Source organism: Carlito syrichta, unplaced genomic scaffold (genome assembly GCF_000164805.1).
Source record: "Carlito syrichta isolate Samal-C Ts95f unplaced genomic scaffold, Tarsius_syrichta-2.0.1 Scaffold305884, whole genome shotgun sequence".
NCBI lineage: Eukaryota > Metazoa > Chordata > Mammalia > Primates > Tarsiidae > Carlito > Carlito syrichta.
In genome coordinates this window covers 223,143-243,290 of record NW_007249980.1, presented here as the reverse complement: position 1 = coordinate 243,290, position 20,148 = coordinate 223,143, and the positions used below count along the sequence as shown (strand labels likewise).

The 20,148-nt window shown below is 36.1% G+C and overlaps 1 protein-coding gene across 1 annotated transcript in view; it reads right to left on the bottom strand.

Moving 5' to 3' along the window:
• The window catches only part of LRP6 (LDL receptor related protein 6), a 161,626-nt gene that overhangs the window by 74,581 nt on the left and 66,897 nt on the right, over positions 1–20,148 (bottom strand). Inside the window, exon 4 of the mRNA XM_008062923.2 lies at positions 15,270–15,467. Coding sequence (XP_008061114.1) covers positions 15,270–15,463 — 194 coding nt within the window. The 5' untranslated portion in view covers positions 15,464–15,467. The remainder of the gene's footprint in view (positions 1–15,269; positions 15,468–20,148) is intronic.

Below are 20,148 nucleotides of genomic sequence, written 5' to 3'. Positions count from 1 at the left end.
AATTCAAGTATATTTTTAAGATGACAAAAACTCCAAGTAAACACTTCAAAATGGTCCTTATCTTGGCAGCAAGCCCCATGTTCACTACAAGCTACAGCATTGCCATCAATTCTCACTCCTCAGTTACCATCTCTGGACTCACAGCTTTTATTCTTTCACAAAATTCATTGCATGAGAAAGAGATGGTAAGCAAAAAGAAAAATCCCATGGGTTACAGCTGGCAAAAGGAAGTTGATGTGTATCAGCAATAATTTTTTTCTCTTCTTGCTGTGGAAAAACAAAGAATTTGGGCCTGTTTCTGCCATCACTTCTTACAGTTTTGATAATTTAAAATTAAAATATACGCATGAGGCTATTATAAAAAGGCATTCAGGTAACACTTCCCTTGCAAACCCTCATCGAGCTCCAGCACATAATCATCTAAACTGGCTTTTTGCTATATTGTTAGTTAATCTTCCCAATTCAAGCAGCCAGAAGGAAGTCCTGCCACTGGTAGAATGTGTTCGTGAGACAAAGCAGACCCAAAATCTTCATATGCAATACATACTATTTAAAAGGAAAAGTAGAAAGCCTGATTAGTACTCAAGGCACAGAACTCCGCAGAGTATCACAAAAAGTTACATAATAAGCAAATGCTCTAGAATAATGAACAAATTGTCTTCAGACAAAACAATATTCAAGAAAATTCATGCTTCGATATTGTCATAAACTCAAGTTTTCCAACAGCACGCCCAGGAGGAAATAGCAAGGAGCGGTAGGAAGGTAGAAAGAGAAAGGAAAAAAGGAAGGGAAACATAAGCAACTGAAGAGAAATTTAAAATATCATACATCTTAAGGAAGATTATTCAGTTTTAGGTCTTTGAGGTTACTTGATGATTCCTGCTATCTAACAGACTATTAAATTCAAGAGCAATAGGATCATTTTTATCTAAGCAGAAATGGCATTTGTGATTGCACATGGAATGGTTCTAATCTTAAGTATTATAAATTCAGGCAAGATTTTTTTTCTTTAATCGAATACAAATTAGCGTAACCAGTGTACCAAACAAACTTTATATTCTGGAACCTCATACCTACTCTGCCAGCCCATACCACCCATTTCCTCATTTTCCTTATTTTTCTCTTCCCTAGCAAATTACTTTTCCTTTGCAATTCCCAGAAAGAACTGTTACAATGCCTATTCCCAAAGTGTTTTCTTTCACTTTTTAAATAGACAGTTTCATTAAGTTTACTAAAGTGACTACATTATTTATAGGAGTGATATCATAGTTTAAGTCCAGTTTTAAATAGGTCTGTGTATTTCACACTAAAGTCTTCCAAAATTCATTATGGCAAGACACAGAGAACTGAGAAACCTGCCAAGACAGTTACACAAATGAAAAATAGAGAATAGCAAAAACTAAGTTACTTGGCACTTGATCAACCATCTTAAAGAACTGTTGTGAAAAACCCTGAAGGAAAAAAAGCCTTTTAAGTTCTTTGTATAGCATTAAGAGTTACAATTCACTCTAATGAACTAAACACAGGAAAATAAACAAATGCAAAAAGCAAAATCTCCTCCTAAAAGCTCACTCATTTCATATATAAATTGAATACATAAGATTAGAAATCAGATAGAACGGAATTTAAATCCTCCTGACGCTTACCACTTACATCATTTCTATATGCTTTGTTTCCTTCATCTGTAAATGGAAGCGAATCATCTATCCTGAGTTACTATGATGATTAAATTGTAACGTGCACAAAAGCTATTCAGCACTATGTTTAATACTTAACACTTCATAAGTGATCCTCCGTTTTAGGGCACACATTTTCAATATTTTAATATTTCTCATATAAGGTTTTGTTTTGTTTTTGAGTCAGAGTCCTACTCTGACTCCCAGGCTGGAGTGCAGTGTCATGATCAGGGCCACCACAACCTCTACCTCTGGGCTCAGGCGATCCTTCCACTTCAGTCTTCCAAGCCTTCCTGGAAATACAGGCATGTGCCACCATGCTGGCTAATTTTTTATGTACTGTAGAGGCAAGGTCTTGCCGTGTTGCCCAGGCCAGTCTCGAACCCCTGGGCTCAGGCAATCCTCTCACCTTGGCCTCCCAAAGTGCATGAGCCACCGCACCAGGGTCATGTGGTAGTTTTTAAAATCAATAAAGTTCTTAAAATTAACAGCTTACTAGAATCAGTAAATATTATACTAACACTAAATTTAAATGTCACTTCTTTTTCACAGTCTTCCTTAATATCCTCCCTTGCAAGTCACTTTTCTTCCTCTACGTTCTTATGGCTGTTAGAGAGCTGTTTTATAACTGTTTACATATCCAACAACTCTATGACTGATAAACTTTTTGAGAGTAAGAACTCTGGCTTATTTACATTCCCAAGATCTCACACAATGCCATGTGCACAAATTAAGTGGACTTACTAGACACTCTATGAATGCTTGATAAAATTAAATATTTTAAAAGAAATATATGTAATTAACAGACCTGAACAAAAAGCAGAGCTAAGAAGATTATCACTCATGGGTCATCTACCGATTTATCTAGCCAATGGTGACTTGTTCCTGCAAGTAGAGCTAACCATACATAATCTTCCTCTTCCTTCTCTGTGGCTGAGATTACCAAGTAATTTTGGTTCCCCCACCAGAAACACAAGACACTTCAAGGAGGAGTTGATTATGGCTAATGAGAACAAAAGTGGCAGGTAAGATTCAAGCTCACTTCCTCAATAGTAGGTCACAACAATAACAAGAGTTATATAAATATATGTGTGTGTGTGTGTGTGGGTGTATGCATTGTATATACATTGTGACACAGTTTTTGAAAAAAATCTCAACAAATTCTCCACATGAACAGAGAGAATTAAGTAACAAAACTGAAAACCTACAGACAACATTCACAACAAAGCTAGGTGAAACCCAGGATACAAAAAAGTATGGAAAACTACCAACAGCCATTAAGATGGGATTGGTATTAGCATCTCTGCAGGAGGAATCAGAAACAATAGGACATCTGGCAGGACAGAATATGCAGGACAGACAAGACTGAAGAGCTTGGCATGTGAGAACAGCAACTGACCAGGAGGGGTTCTGGCCACTCCAGGAGTAAATGAACACAATGAATGCAAGGTCAGCACTGAAAGGGCTACTGTACTTGAACCTACTATGAACTCTCAAAACTGACCTTCCAGGACTCCTTTCAGACAAAGCCTCATACTGAAAAGAAATCACTGAGAACAGAATGAAAAGTAGGTATGATTGGTATAAGAGAAATGATAGAGTAAATAAAGTACAGAAGAAAAATGGGAGTAGGAAAGTGGCAGAGCCAGAAAATTCCAGAAAGCAAGCTGCCAGTGTTTTTAAACACACACACAGATGTGAGAATTCTGAAAAGCTGAAAAACTGATGATAAACCCTGTCTTCTAGCACATGTTCTAATAAAACAATTTCACATGAAAATAAGAAAACAAAGTATTGAGGTCATTAAAAAGTTAATATTAAAAGCAAAGTATAAAGAGTAACACTTCTACAGACAATAAAAGTGTATCAGAAAGATATGTAAAAAGAACAAACTGATAATCGATTTCAAAACAACCTGAAAGACTTTAAAATAAGACATTCATTATATAAGAACAACACAAATTAGGTTTAGTAAAAGGTGAAAGATTTATACATCTGAAGAGAAAGTATATACAAGTTAGAAAACTCAGAACTGACGTAACAGAACTGATGAAAGAATGAAAAATATAAGAATATATCATTTCAGAAATGAAGTCTAGAAATAACACAAGAGTAAATAAGCACAACACATAAGGAAACGAGGATGAAAAGAAAGAAATATTTAAAAGAAAAAAGAGTTAGAAAAATAAAACACAAGAAGGACAAAGGACAGGTGAGAGATTGTTCACACATTAGAACAAAAAAAAAATGACCCCAAATGATAACTGAAACCCTCAGGAAGACATGAAGAAGACCAGAAACAGTGAATATGTAGAAATTAATACAAAAGATTCTCTAAGCAATGCTTTCTCCTTTTTTTCTTTTAACCTTTTTAACACACATATGGCTGCATAATGCAATAATTATAACACTTATTGCTTATAATAGAAATGTAATATAAATGGCAACAGCACAAAGGATGGGACAGAGAATGGAGCTATACTAAAGTAGAGTTTATGGACTTTACATAATTCAATATTCCATAGATTAACAAAATGTGTAATGTAATCCTAAAATAATCACTTAAAAAAACCCAAAAAGTTTAAAAATATCAACAAAAGAGTAAGAATGATACACTAAAAAATCAATACCTACCACAAAAAAGGACAATGAAACAAAAATGATATAAGTTTTTTTTAAGACCAAAATTTCAGTTGTAAATGACATTAAATGACAATCAAAAGGCAAAAATTGTTAGAATGAATTTTAAGAAGCTAGATCACACATTATCCCGACTACAAAAGACACACACTTTAAAGTCAATGACACAAATAGGTTGAAAATAAAAGGTTACAATAAGCCATAACCATAAAGAGCTGGAGCAGCTATCAGACAAAACGGACTTTAAGTCAAAAAATACAACTAAAGATACAGAAGCACATCTTATGAGAAAGAGTCAAGTAATCAGGAAGGCACAACATTTATAAATATACAAGCAAGAAAAAACAGAACCCCAGAATCAAAACCTGACAGAACATTAAAGGACAGAACAAGTTGGGCTCAGTGGCTCAGCCTGTAATCCAGCCCTTGGGAGGCTGAAGTGAGTGGATTGCCTGAGCCCTCGGGTTTGAGACCCGCCTGGGCAACTTGGCAAGACCTCATCTCTACAATAAATAAATAAAAAATTAGTAGGGTGTGGTAGTGCACGCCTGTAATTCCAGCTACTTGGAAGGCTGAGGCAGAAGGATCGCCGGAGCCCAGCAGGTCAAGGCTGCATTGGCCGGGAGCAGACACTGCACTCCAGTCTGGGTGACAGAGTGAGACTCCAACTCTAAAAAAAAAAAGGATAGAACAACTACACAGAAAAGTATGAAGGACATAGGAAATTTGAACATTATCAACTAATTTAACCTAGCATCTATCAAACACTCCATCCAACAAGAAGAAGAGTAAACTAAATCCAAAGGAAGAAGACTAAAACATTAGGGTAAAAAGCAATGTAACATAAAACAAAAACACTAGAGAAAACAAAATAAAATAAAACCAAAAGCTGGTTCTTTTAAAAGACACACAAAATTGATAACACTTTATAGCTAGACTAACCAAAAAAAAAAAAAGAAAAGAAACAAAAGACATAAATTGTGAAAACTGAAAATAAAATGATGAATGAAAGAGGAACATTATCTCACAGAAATTAATTATTAGGAGATGTCATGAGCAACTTTATGCTAACAAACTAGATTAATTTACAAAATGGAAATATCCCTAGGAAAAAAAAGAAAGAAATAGAAATTGAGTAGATTTATAATAAAAATCAAATTAGTTATTTAAGATCTTCCCAAAAAGAAATTCCCAGGCCCAGATGGCTTTATAGGTGAATTCTACCAAAAACTTTTTTTTTTCTTTTTTTTGAGTTGGAGTCTCACTCTTGTCTCCCAGGCTGGAGTGCCATGGCATGCTCATGGCCACTGCAGCCTTGACCTGCTAGGCTTAGGCGATCTTTCTGCCTCAGCCTTCCAAGTAGCTGGAACTACAGATGCATACCACCACGACCAGCTAGTTCTTGTGATTTACTGTAGAGACGAGGTCTCACCAAGTTGCCCAGGCTGATCTCGAACCCTGGGTTCAGGCAATCCTCTCGCCTCAGCCTCCCAAAGTGCTGAGATTACAGGCGGAGCCATCACGCCTGGCTCTACCAAAAATTCATAGAAAAAAATATTAATTGGTCACATACTCTTCCAGAACACAGAGGAAGAGGAAAATCTCCCAACTCATTCTATGAGACCAGTATTACACTCATCTCAAAACAAGAAATAAACATCACACAAAAAATAAACTCCAGATCAATATAACTCATGGAAAAAGACATAAAAAATCCCTAACAGAATATTAGCAAACCAAATTCTAGCAACATTTAAAAGGAATTATAAACCATGATCAAGTATAATGTATCTCGGAAACCCAAGATTGGTTTAACAACTGAAAACCAATTAATGCAATTTGCTATGTTCACAAAATAAAAAATAAAGCCACATGATCATATCTATAGGTATAGAAAAAGCATTGGACAAATCCCACTAATCATTCATGGTAAAAACTGTAATAAACTAGGAATAGAAAGGAATTTCCTCAAACTGATAAAAGCCCTTTACAAACAACCTACAGGTAAGATCATGCTCCAGACTATATTTAATCTTTTTATAATAAAATAAAGCGGACATAGAAAAAAGTACACAAAACACAAGTTTAGGTTAATGAGTTACTATAAGGCAAACTCTCTTGTAACCATAATTACCCAGGTCAAGAAAGAAAATTTGCCAAAAATCTCAGAAGACCTTCAGGCTGTCCCAATCCCTCCCTCTCCACAAAAGTAACAGTTGTCCTGACTTTATAAAAATCACTTTCTTGCCATTATTTTATTTTTTAGATTTTAGATTCAGGGGGTACACATGCATGTTCATTACATGGTCATATTGTGTAGTGGTGGGAATTGGGTCTCAGGTGTCCCATTCCTCAGATAGTGAACAGTATGTCCTGTAGGTAGTTTCTGAACCCTGGTCCCCCTCCCACTTACCGGTGTCCCAGGTATATATTTTTTTTAATCTTTGTGACCATTTAGCTCCCACGTACGAATGAGAATATGTGGTGTTTGGTTTTCTGTTTCTGAGTCAGTTTACTTAGGATGAAGATCTCCAAGTCCATCCACATTGCTGCAAAGGACATGATTTCATTCTTTCAAATGACTGTGTAGTACTTCATGGTGTATATATGCCACATTTTCATTATTCACTGACCAGCTGATGAGCATTTAGGTTGATTCCACATCTTTGCAATTGTCAACTGTGCTGCAATGAACATGTGGGTGCAGGTGTCTTTTTTATATAATCACCTCTGTTCCTTAGAGTAGATACCTAGTAGTAGGATTGCTGGATCAAATGGTAGATCTACTTTTAGTTCTCTGAGTAATTTCCATAGAAGTTGTACTACTTTACACTCCCACCAACAGTGTATAAGTGCTCCCTTTTCTCCACATCTGGGCCAGCATCTACTGTTTTTTGATTTTTTAATAATGACCATTCCAACTGTATCAAATTGTGGTTTTAATTTGCATTTCCCTAATTGAGTGATGCTAAGCATTTTTTCACATGTTTGTGGCCATATGTATATCTTCTTTTGAGAGATGCTTACTCATGTTTGTCACTTTTTAATGGGGTTAATTGCTTTTCTCTTAATTTGTTTAAGTTTTTTGTAGATTCAGGATATCAGTTCTTTGTCAGATGTATAGTTTGTGAATATCTTCTCCCATTCTGTAGGTGCCTGTTTACTCTGCTGATTATTTATTTTCCAGTGAAGAAGTATTTTAATGAACTCCCACTTATTTATTTTTGTTTTAACTGCATTTACTTTCGGGGTTTTAGCCATAACTTATTAATCTAGATCAATGTTCATAAGAGTTTTTCCTAGATTTTCTTCCAGGATTTTTATGGTTTCAGGTCTGACGTTTAAATTTTTAATCCATCTTGAGTTAATTTTTATATATGAGAGTTACAGATCAGCTTTCACTTTTCTGCATGTAGCTATCCAATTTTCCCAGCACTATTTGTTGAATAGGGTATCCTTTCCCCAGTGTATGTTTTTGTCTGCTTTGTCAAAAATCAGCTGGTTGTAGGTATTTGGATTTATTTCTGGATTCTCTATTCTGTTCCACTGACCCATGTGTCTGCTCTTATACCAGTATCAAGCTGTTTTAGTTACTACAATCCTGTAGTACAATTTGAAGTCAGGTAATGTAATGCCTCCAGCTTTGTTCTTTTTTCCTAGGATTGTTTTGATTATTCTGGTTCTTTTTGGTTCCATATTAACTTTAGGATTGTTTTTTTCTAATATTGAAAAAATGACAGGGAATGCAATGAATCTGTAGATTACTTTGGGTAATATGGTCATTTTAATAATGTTGATTTTTCCACTCCATGAGTATGGGATGTTTCTCTATTGGTTTGTGTCCTCTGCGATTTCTTTCATCAAAGTTTTGTAGTCCTCCTTGTAGAAATTTTTTACCTCCTTGATTAAATATATTCCTAGGTATTTTAACTTTTTGGCTGCTACTGTAAATGGAATTGAGTTCCTGATTTGATTCTCAGCTTGGTTTGCTATTGGTGTATAGCAGTGCTATTAATTTCTGTGCATTCATAAAAAAAGTTTAGTCTTAACCACTATTTTCATTTGCTATGTCTTTCATTTTGATTGTTTGTTTGAGTTGGGGTCTTACTCTGTTGCCCAGGCTGCAATACAGTGGCACACTCAAGGCTCATTGCAGCCTCAACCTCCTGGGCTCAGGCAATCCTTCCATCTTAGCCTCCCAAGTAGCTGGGACTATAGGCACGCGTCACCATGCCCAGATTATTTTGTTTTATTTTCCTGCAGAGACAAGGCTCCCTATGTTGCTTAGGTCTTGAACTCCTGGGCTCAAGCAATCCTCTTACCTCAGTCTCTCAATGTGCCATGATTACAGGCATGAGACACTGTACCTAGTCTGTATCTTTTAAGTTTCTCTTTTTAAAAATGTCCTTAATTGACATGTGTGAACTATATATGTTTATGAGGTACATTTAATGTATAGCAGTGGTCCCCAACCCCAGAGCAGTGGCCTGTTAGGAACCGGGCCATACAGCATGAGGTGAGTGGCAGGTGAGCAAGCGAAGCTTCATCTGTATTTACAGCCTCTTCCCATCACTCACTCTGTCTCCTAAGCTCTACCTCCTGTCAGATCAATGGCAGCATTAGATTCTCATAGGAGTACAAACCCTATTGTGAACTGCGCATGCGAGGGATCCAGGTTGTCTACTCCTTATAAGAATCTGATGCTTGATGATCTGAGATAGAGCTGAGGTGGTGATGTTAGCACTGGGGAGAGGCTGCAAATACAAATTAACATTAGCAGTTAAATTTAACTGCACAGAGACCATAATAAAACAATTGCTTGCAGACTCATATCAAAACCATATCAGTGAGTGGCAAATGAGTTGATGTATTTCAACTGCACAGCTACATCTGGTAGCAGGCTTTCTTTAAGTCAGACTCTGACATTTATTTTAATACATGCATGGCCCACCCATTATTTTATTTACCACTTCCATCCAAGTCTCTCTTTTTTTTTATGGTGAGTTGTAGAATTATTTCATTGTATATTACAATGTAATAATGATAGAAATAAAGTGCACAATAAATGTTATGGGCTTGAATCATCCCAAAACCATGCTCTGTCTCTGCTCCCTTATCCCTTCTGCTGCTCCCTCTCCATCTTCCACGCTCCATGGAAGAATTGTCTTCCACTAAACCATTCCCTGATGTCAAAAAGGTTGGGCGCAGTTGATGTATAGTGATCAGATCAAGGTAGTTATTACATACATAATCTCAAACATTTATCATTTATTTGTGCTGAGAACATTCAATATCCTCCTTGAAATGATATAATGTATTATTAAGTACAACCTACAGTGATACAGAACACTAGAATTATCTCCTAACTGTAATTTTGCATTTTTTTTTAAACACATCTCTTCCTAGCTCCTCCTTTCTCCTAGCCTTTCCAGCCTCTGTTCTACTTTTACTTTTATGAGATCAACTTAGTTTTTCACTTCCAGACATGAGTGAGAACATGCAGTATTTAACTTTCTGTTCTTGGCATATTTCACTTAACATAATGTCCTCCGTGTCCATCCATGTTGCAGCAAATGTCAGGATTTTGTTTTTTGTTTTTATTTAATGGTTGGATGATATTCTGTTGTGTGTGTATATATATATACACACCACATTATCATTATCTATTCATCTGTTGTTGGACCACTAGGTTGGTTCTGTATCTTGGCTATTTTTAAAAGTGCTACAATAAACATGGAAACGCAATTCTATTTGTAGCCTCAATACTCTTCTTCATTTCATCATGGTTGTACTAAATTACATTCCTACCAACACTGTGTAAGAGTTCCCTTTTCTCCACATCTTCACCAGAATTTATTTTTGTGTTTTTGATAATAGCCATCCTAACTGGGATGAGATGATACTCATGGTTTTGATTTGCATTTGTCTGATAATTAGTGATGTTGGGCATCTTTTCATATATTTGTTGGCCAGTTGTATGTCCTGAGAAATGTCTGTTCAAATCATATGCCCATTTTTAAATTGGATTTTTTTTTTGCCAAGATATTTGAATTCCCTATATATTCTGGATATTAATTCCTTGTCAGATGAGTAATTTGCAAATATGTTCTCCCATTCTGTAGGTTGTCTTTTTACTATGTTGATTGCTTCCTTTGCTGTACAGAATCATTTTAATTTTACATAATCCATGTGTTTATTTTGGATCTGCTGCCTGCGTTTTTAAGGTCCTATTCATAAAATCTTTTCCCAGATCAAAGTTAGCTTGTGTTTTCTTCTAGTAGTTTTATAGTTTCAGGGTCTTCCATTTAGGTCTTTGATCCATTTTGTGTTGATTTTTGTATATAGTGACAGGTGGCTATCTAGTTTTATCATTCTGCATATGAATATCCACTTTTCCCAGAACCATTTATTGAAGAGACTGTCATAATAAATCAACATATAATTCTTTTTTTTGTGTGTGTTGGAGTCTCACTCTGTCACCCAGACTGGAGTGTAGTGGCCGCTCCTGGCCACCGCAGCCTCGACCTGCCGGGCTCCGGCAATCCTTCCGCCTCAGCCTTCCAAGTAGCCAGAATTACAGGCATGAGCTACCGTGCCCGGCTGATTTTTTGATTTATTGTAGAGATGAGGTCTCACTGCCCAGGCGGGTCTCAAACCCGCAGACTCAGACAATCTACTCACCTCAGCCTCCCAAAGGCGCGGAATTACAGGCTAAGCCACCGAGCCGGTTAATCAACACATTCTTGATACCTTTGTCAAAAATCTGTTGGCTGTGGATTAATTGTTGGGTTTTCTATTTTATTGGTCTGTTTATTTATTTATTTCTATTCATTGGTCTATCTCTCTGTTTCTATGCCAGTAACAAACCATTTTGGTTACTACAGTTTTGTAGTACATTTTAAAGTCTGGTAGTGTTATGCCTACGGCTTTGGGTTTTTTTGCTCAGAAATGCTTTGGCTATTTGGGATTTTTTGTAGTTCACAAAAACTTTAGGATTTTTTTCCTGCGATTTTGATTGAATCTGCAGATTGCTTTGAGAAGTATGATCATTTTAATAATATTAATTCTTCCAATCCATGAAACAAAATGTTTTTCATTTGTTTGTATAACTTTCAATTTCTTTCATCATTGTTTTATAATTTTCTTTGTAGCTGTCTTTCACCTCCTTGGTTAAATTTACTCCTAAGGTTTTTTTGGGTTGTTGTTGTTGTTGTTTTTATAGCTATTGTAAATGGGTTTGCCTTCTTGATTTCTTTTTCAGCTAGTTTGCTGTTTGCATATAAAAAATACTACTGATTTTTGTATGTTGACTTTGTATCCTGCACCTTTATTGAATTCTTTTTACCAGTTCAAAGAGATTTTTAGAGGAGATTTTAAGTCTCTTTTGAGGTTCCCTCTTCATGACTTTTTTTTCTTACAGTTTATCTGTTAAAGGACTTGGGATATTTTAACTATATGTCCAAATTTCCTGATGCATACTCATGGTGCAATTCAGTATGTTTTTCTGTCCTCTGAATTTCCTATAAATGGCCAGCTGATACAGAGTCTTAATAAGACCCATGCTGAACTGATTTCTTTGACAAGATGACAGGAGAAAGTATGTTCTTGTATCAGAAGGCAAATAATGTCTGTCTGTCTCTTCTTGTGATGCTAGCAGTCATTGATGCTCACTGACTAAATCCATTAGCTCACTCAAAGTTATAAAATGGTGGTTTTTTAATTTTATCATTTATTAGTTGAAATATCTCTTCTATATCTACTGTTTTATTAGCTAGTAGTACATTCAAATAGGGAAAGCAGGATAAACTGCTTGGTTCTTTATTTTATTTACCAATATTCAAGGTAATAAACTGGTTCCTATCATCTCCCAAAGATTACCAATTCCTTTTAAAGAATCATTATGAACTCAAAAATTTAAAAACACTTGACAGGTTTCTAAAAATCTCTGGCCAGTAGGAGTTCTCAAGTTATTTCTCCAGTCTTTCTTAGACGACTATAAGTAGTCTTTTTAGCTTCCTTGCTATCAAGTATGCATTCCAGCTTATCATATACATTTCTTGCCCAACACCTAGAACCAGTCATTTCACCAGAAAGGTTTGGTTTCTCTTAAGGTGGAATGGTTTTGCCGAGAACATAATCTGGATGTTACAGAAGCTCATTGCCCACAGAATTGTAAATGCTCAATTGCTACTCAACTGGTCATTTTTTTTTAGTCCTCTTCAGTGGTTATAGTCAGAAAAAAAATACATATTTGTATATACATTTTTTTGAAAGATAAAATACTTAATAAATGTACACTAGTACTTTCTGTTAAAACCTGGAATTATCAGTTTCTTTTACTTAACCTCTTCAATATTGCGTTCTTTATTTCCTTTCCTCCATATCAAGCATCTAGCATTGCAGGGGCAACTTGGCGAGACCTCATCTCTACAACAAATCAAAAAATTAGCCAGGCATGGTAGCACGCGCCTGTAGTTCCAGCTACTTGGAAGGCTGAGGCGGAAGGATCACCAGAGCCCAGCAGGTCGAGGCTGCGGTGGCCGGGAGCGGCCACTGCACTCCAGTCTGGGCGATGGAGTGAGACTCCCACTCAAAAAAATAAAAATAAAATAAAATAAAAATAAAATAAAACAGAGGATTGATCTGTTCTATGGTCATGTTTTTCTAGGGTGCTTTGCACATAGGGACATAATTGTGTTCCTCATTCTTTTTGCCTTTATAATAACTTTAATAAGATTTCACCTTGATACTTTTCTATCATATCTACATCAATTAGTATTCCTTAACTTTTAAAAGAAAGTAGGGTTCAATGTAGTTTTTCTAACATCACAGAATTAAGTATTCTGTTTTCATGTACTATTCAAAAATTTGGTGGGCCACTTTCTAAAATCTCCTAGCTGTTCTCTTTCTCATTCTTACCGGAATCTTTTCTTTTTACCCTCTTTTTCCTCTCTATTTTCTTGTCCTTATTCTGCTCAATTTTGATTCTACTGCCCTATTCAATTTTGTTCTTTCTACTCAATATGGGACCCCTTTCTTGATGAGAACTCTGGCAGGTCAATTTCAATAGTCCCAATTTGAGAGTTAACTGGGGCTAGTCTGCTCTAGCCCTTCTGTCTTTACCATGATCACACTGCACTTGCCTAATATTGGTATGGGCAATCACCCACCCTCCCATTTCAGCTGCCATTCTTAAAATAGCCCACCGCGGTGTCCAGCAAATAGCTGAAGCTATTTTGGCATTCCCCTGCTTTCAAGTCTTATAAGACACTCCATTAACTTTCTGCTTATTCCTTCACAGACAGTGACACCAGGAAGGTTATGCGGCTGTTGCTGATTCGTCCTTATCTGTTTATACTTTCAAATGCCTGAGATTAGTTTTACAATCAAGTCTGTCCATATGATTTTGGATTTGCTATCTATCTGTTTTAGTGAAAAATTATGACAGCCATGTCCATCTTCCTAGAATATCTCTCAAAGCTAGATATGAAAGTCAAAACACAGCAAATATGATTTTATATAGTCATCATGTATTTACTTTCTTGACACTTGTTTTTTAATTGTTTTTAAAGTATAGTAAGTCATTTAATCCTTTTTGAAACAAGGCAAAAAAATACTGCATTCCATGACTACAAAGTTTGTTTTAACTAAAGTTTTTAAACATTTCCTAGTTTTCAATACTTTTAAATGCTCCATATTCATAGTTCAGAGAATTTATAAATGTTTACACTTTGAAAAATCCTTCAACTACCTAACACTCTTATCTGATGAGCTCTTAAATTGAGACCACCTAAAACCCAAATAATTATTCAAATACAAGACTGCAAATACGAAGTATCTTTAAAGACCTGAATATAATCTGAAAAGAAATTCCATGTTTATACATCATAGACTGTGTCTTCCTTGAATACTGGGATATATGGTACATGCAGGTTTTCTCCTAGTCTAGGAATGAGCAAACTATAGTTTACAGGTTCACTTTCTGTTACATAAATAAGATTTTGCTGGAACACAGCCATATCTATTCCCTATGCTTTTTATAGCTGCTTTTAACAGAGATAAGTAGTTGAACCAGAGATGATATGTCCCACAAAGACTTAAAAATGCACTATCTGGGCCTTTACAGGAAAAGCTGACCAAACTCTATTCAAGTCTAGAGATTTATGAAACAAAGTTCCATTAACAGTACTTGGGGACTTTATCAGTAATTTTATTTATTTTATTTTATTTTTTGAGTTGGAGTCTCACTCTGTCACCCAGACTGGAGTGCAGTGGCCACTCCCAGTCACCGCAGCCTCGACCTGCTGGGCTCCGGTGATCCTTCCACCTCAGCCTTCCAAGTAGCCGGAATTAGAGGCATGCGCTACCACGCCTGGCTAATTTTTTGATTTATTGTAGAGATGAGGTCTCGCTGCCCAGGCAGGTCTCGAACCCGCGGGCTCAGGCAATCCACTCACCTCAGCCTCCCAAAGGCACGGGATTACAGGCTGAGCCACCGAGCCCGGCTTTATCAGTAATTTTAAATGGGACAACTCTTTGTTGTATAGGATGTCCAGTACATTTAAGATGTTTAACATCCTTCCCCTCCTCCTCCAATCTAAAATGCTAAATGCTAGTAGACCTCCCAGTCCTTTGAGTTAACCAAATTCCTCACACATTTCCAAATACTCTAGGAGGGAGTAGAGATACTATCCCTGGTTGAGAACCACTAAAGAACTAAGTTAGCTCAGAGTAAGAAAGGAGAAAATATAGTCCGTAAATTCTAAATGCTACTACAATGGATGAGAAATGTAGTTACTCTTTTAAAGAGTAAGCTAAAAGGGTATTTTTCTTCCCTTTGACACTTGGCAAAAAATACACTAATTTCTTAATAAGTTAGGCTTTATACTTTAATATACTAAGCTATCATGGAGTTTTCCTAAAAATTTTTTAAATATTATAAAGCAATCTTACCGATTTGTTCCATCCAGATTTGATTTGTGGATGAAATTAAGTTTTGCATCTGCCCAGTAAAGCTTCCGTTCCTCGTAATCCAAAGTCAGTCCATTTGGCCAGTAAATTTCAGTATTTATTATAATGAAGCGACTTGAACCATCCATTCCAGCACGTTCTATCTTTGGCACCTCTCCCCAATCTGTCCAGTACATGAACCTAAAAATATAAAATCAATTAAAGTGATGACACAAGCTTATAACAACCAAATATTTTATTTTATTTTATTATTATTTTTTTTGAGTTGAAGTCTCACTCTGTTGCCCAGACTGGAGTGCAGTAGCCGCTTCCGGCCACTGCAGCCCCGACCTGCTGGACTCTGGCGATCCTTCCACCTCAGCCTTCCAAGTAGCCAGAATTACAGGCATGTGCTACCACGCCTGGCTGATTTTTTGATTTATTGTAGCGATGAAGTCTCGTCAAGTTGCCCAGGTGGGTCTCGAACCCGCGGGCTCAGACAATCCACGCACCTCAGCCTCCCAAAGCGCGGGATTACAGGCTGAGCCACCAAGCCCAGCTACAACCAAATATTTTATAATCATCGCTATTAAATAAACTAAAGTTCTCTCAGGAACACTAGTTCTAAAACCCCTATAAACTGTATCTTGATGCTCTAATAATCCACCATTTGCAATTATTATTGTAACACCTGATTCAGACAAGGATCAAAGATGCAAAATCTACTGGATCAAAATTTATTATAAAAAGAATATTTACACTATCCCAATATATCTCCCTACAGATTACTTATTAACAAGAAAGAAAAATTAACTTTAGAGAAATCAAACCTGGTGGACATCACCTTAACTGAGTCATTTAAATTAACATCAATAAGGAAACAAACTGGCATTTAGAACAGAGGAAAATAAAAACACGTGCAAGATTCTGGACTGATGACGTAAGGGAAAACGCTATGAAGACACTACTGGGAAAAAGACAAAATTGATGCAGTGTCAAGTCATACAGTAGAACTGTACTAAAGTTAGATTTCCTAAATATGCTAATTATGCTATAGTGAGGATATATAGAGGCTTACTATACTACTTTTGCTTCTATTTTACAAGGTTGAAGGTTTTTCAAAATAAAAATATGAAGTCTAACAGTCCCACTACAAAAAAGAAATATTCCTTGATGTAAAAAAAATTCAATATATTATACTTCAATTAAAAATATTTTAACCCTTTGCACTTGGATGTACCCTCTGAGGGGACATCAGAAATCTAATAAACCATTCAGATATTCCCTCTCAGAGGACATAAAGAGACTGCTGGCAATTACACGGTACAAACTTATAGCAGCACAAACGTTTCAAAAATGTATGTTTCCTTGAAGTTTTACATTCAAATTGCACACAAAAAAGGAAATAAAGAGATGGAATATATACTGAGATATGATCATCAGTTGAGAGGTGGCTCAGGAGTCATGAGTGCATCCTTTCACATCATCTTTGCACAACATACTGAAAAATAAATTACATATTAATGTGAGAGGAAAAAAATGAGACTGCACTCTCTGTTTGAATAGAAAAACATCAGGTGAAAGACATCAAACAAATTACTACTGCACATGGTATCAATGAACCTGCAACGTACAATGGTGACTATTTCACACATTACCACACATTAGAAAAATATAAGATATGAAATTTTGATTTTTTCGTCATAAATAAGTTTCTCAATGTCCAAAATTCCATTATAAGCCAAATATCATTACAATGAAATAATTGGTTCCAACGCTATACTATTTAATATGAAGTGATTTGCTTTACACTATTTTGTTAAAAAGTGTGGTCAAGTTGCTGGTAGGTGATCCACAAGATGTCTCCAAGTGCAAAGGGTTAAAAAGTTATTGAGGATGCTACGAACTAGATATGAGACACTCAATAAGTATATTGCAATTCGACTGAAAGTCAGGTATAACTTTTACTCAAATAATTGATCAAATGATTTCAAAATGATTCCAATTCTGCTATTCATATCTCCACTATTTCACATGAACTGCTTACTCAAAGAAATTATAGGAAGAGAACATCATGTGGAATAATAACTATGTCTTCTAGATATAAGGCACTGTGCTAATAATGGCTTCACATACATTGTCTCGCTTAAGCCTAATAGCAACTTTATGAAATATTATTTGTTCATTGCCATATTTCTGAGAAAACTCAGATAAATCAACACATCGCTCAAAATCACACAGCTAGCAAATGGAGAAAAGAAATTCAAACCTACATTCCTTAGATTCTAAAATCAATGCTTATGCCATAGTCAGAGCCTTGGGTTTTAAGGAACCTTGGGTTTTAAGGAACAGAAAAGCAAAGTGCTCCCTAGATTGAGAATAATGATTGGGTATTATCCAGAATGAGGGGTAGGAGAATGATGATTCATATAAGATAAAATAACAATCATGCGATGCATAACATTTCAGTCACTGAAAGACCATATACAGAGAGTGCAAAAAAAAAGTATACACATTTTAAGAAAGAAAAAACTGTATTAAAATTGTAACACTCAATACGATGAATACAAGTTACACTTGACATCTGCAATTACAAGAGGTGATCAAAGTGGTCATCATCAACATCCAGACACTTCTGATTACAATGAACTAAAAGCATTACATAGATAACATCTCTTAAAACGTGTACATTTTTTGGCACCCCCCGGTATATGACAGTGGTCCCATAAGATTGAAATAGTGTATTTTTACTGTACTATTTTACTATATTTAGATAACACCAAATGCCATGTGATACAATTGCCCACAGCTGCCTACTGTACTCAGTACAGTAACATGCTGTGCGGGTTTGTAGCATAGAAACAATAGGTTGTACAATATAGCCTAGGTGTATAGCAGGTTGTGCCATCTAGGTCTGTGTAACTATACTGTATGTTCACACATCAATGAAGTCACCTAACAATGCACTTCTCAGAAGGTGTCCCTGTTGTTAAGTGACACAGGACTGTATATAGGAAAGCAGGCTAGATCATGTTAGAAATTTGGGGTTTTTACACTAAGAGCAACATAAATGCACTTCAAGACTTTTAAAATTGGAAGCGAAAGGATTGGCTTTGTGTGTTTAGGAAGGAGAAAAAGTGGTCGCATATAAAAATAAAAACCTAAAGGAAGGAATACAGAGAGGCCAGGTCTTCCAAAGTGGCTGTAAAAAGCTCAGCGAATCCTCTCCCTTAAAAGTAATGAAAATTTGGACAAAATTGTCAAAACTAAAATCTCTGAAAATTGATCAAAGGACATATAAAATGAGAAGCATCTATTCCAAAAACAATCTACTGAATCTTAGTAGGACCATGGTTTTGTAGCTAGGAGCTACTCCCATCTTCAACTCAGACGTTCTACCCTGGGCAGACACAGCAGGCCGTACAGACTAGCGGTTACCTCTCCCTGCAGAAGGGAGCTGACTTTATTTGAAACAAGGCATGGAAAAAATCTATACCCAGGAATGTTGTAAAAAACGAGAGTGCTTTCAGTAGCAGACATCAGGGAAAGCTATTAACCAAGAGATATTGGATGGAACAAGCAACAAAATGACAGACTAGAAAGAAATTTAACAGGAAGATCCTAGGAAAGAGAACACCAAAGACAGCCTTGTTAAGTGGATATTCATACTTGGAGGGCAAGAAGGCTATGTGCATATACAACAATGTTCCTTCTCAAGAGACCCCAGAGAGAATATTCGCAGGCTAGTCTCTGACTGAATGTGGGTCAAATTTGAAACTGCCTAAATGTTTAAGACATTCCCCAAACAACAAAAAGATTCAAAAGAAAAGAGTAGAACAGTAACTTGCTGGCATTTACAAACAACCTCTAATCAATCATTAGCTGATCACTAAGATATAGTGACATGAGGGCAACCTCTATCAAGCCACACATAAAAATACTGTAAAAGAGGAAAAGACAACAGAATTAGTCTGGGAAAGTCACTCCAAAAAAAAAAAAACAAAAAACAATAGCAACAAGCCCAGAGAGTCAGAATGCATATTATCTATATTACCTAACATTTCTGATTTTCAACAAAATTTTCTAAACATTCAAAGAAACAGTAAATTATGATCCACAGATGGGTTTAGCAGACAAGAACTTCCAAGTCACTACTAAAAATATGCTCAAAGAACTAAAGGAAAGGAAGTTTAAGAAGAGTGGATGAAAAGAATGGTACCACTGACACTCATCAAATAAAGACTATCAACAAAAAGATGTTTTTGAAAAGAGAGAAAGCCAAATAAAAATTTTGGAGTTGAAAAGTACAATAACCAAATGGAAAATGGAGACGCTAAAAAGCAGATTTGAGCTGGCAGAAAAATCTGCAAACTTGAAGACAGAGTTATAGAGATTTTCTAGCATGAAGAATGAAAGTAAGCAGAATGAAGAAATGAGAGAAAAGTATACCACCATACACAATGGAGTACCAAATGAGAGGAGAGAAAAGGAAAAAATAATGATCAAAAACCTGCCAAATGATAACTATTAACCCACATAGTCAAGAATCTTAACAAACTCCAAGTACAATAAAAACAGTGAGACACACCTATTCACATAAGCCAAACTGTTCGAAGACAAAGAGAAAGCTTGAAATCAGTGACAGAAAAACTACTCACACTTGCAAAAAACCTACACTATGACTTATGACTAACAGCTGATTTCTCATCAGAACAATGGAGGTCAAGAAGCAGTAGGATGACATACTCAAAGTGCTGAATTAAAAAAAAAAAAGTTAACCAAGAATATTCCAGCTGGGCTCGGTGGCTCAGCCTGTAATCCCACACTTTGGGAGGCTGAGGTGAGTGGATTGCCTGAGTCCGTGGGTTCGAGACCCGCCTGG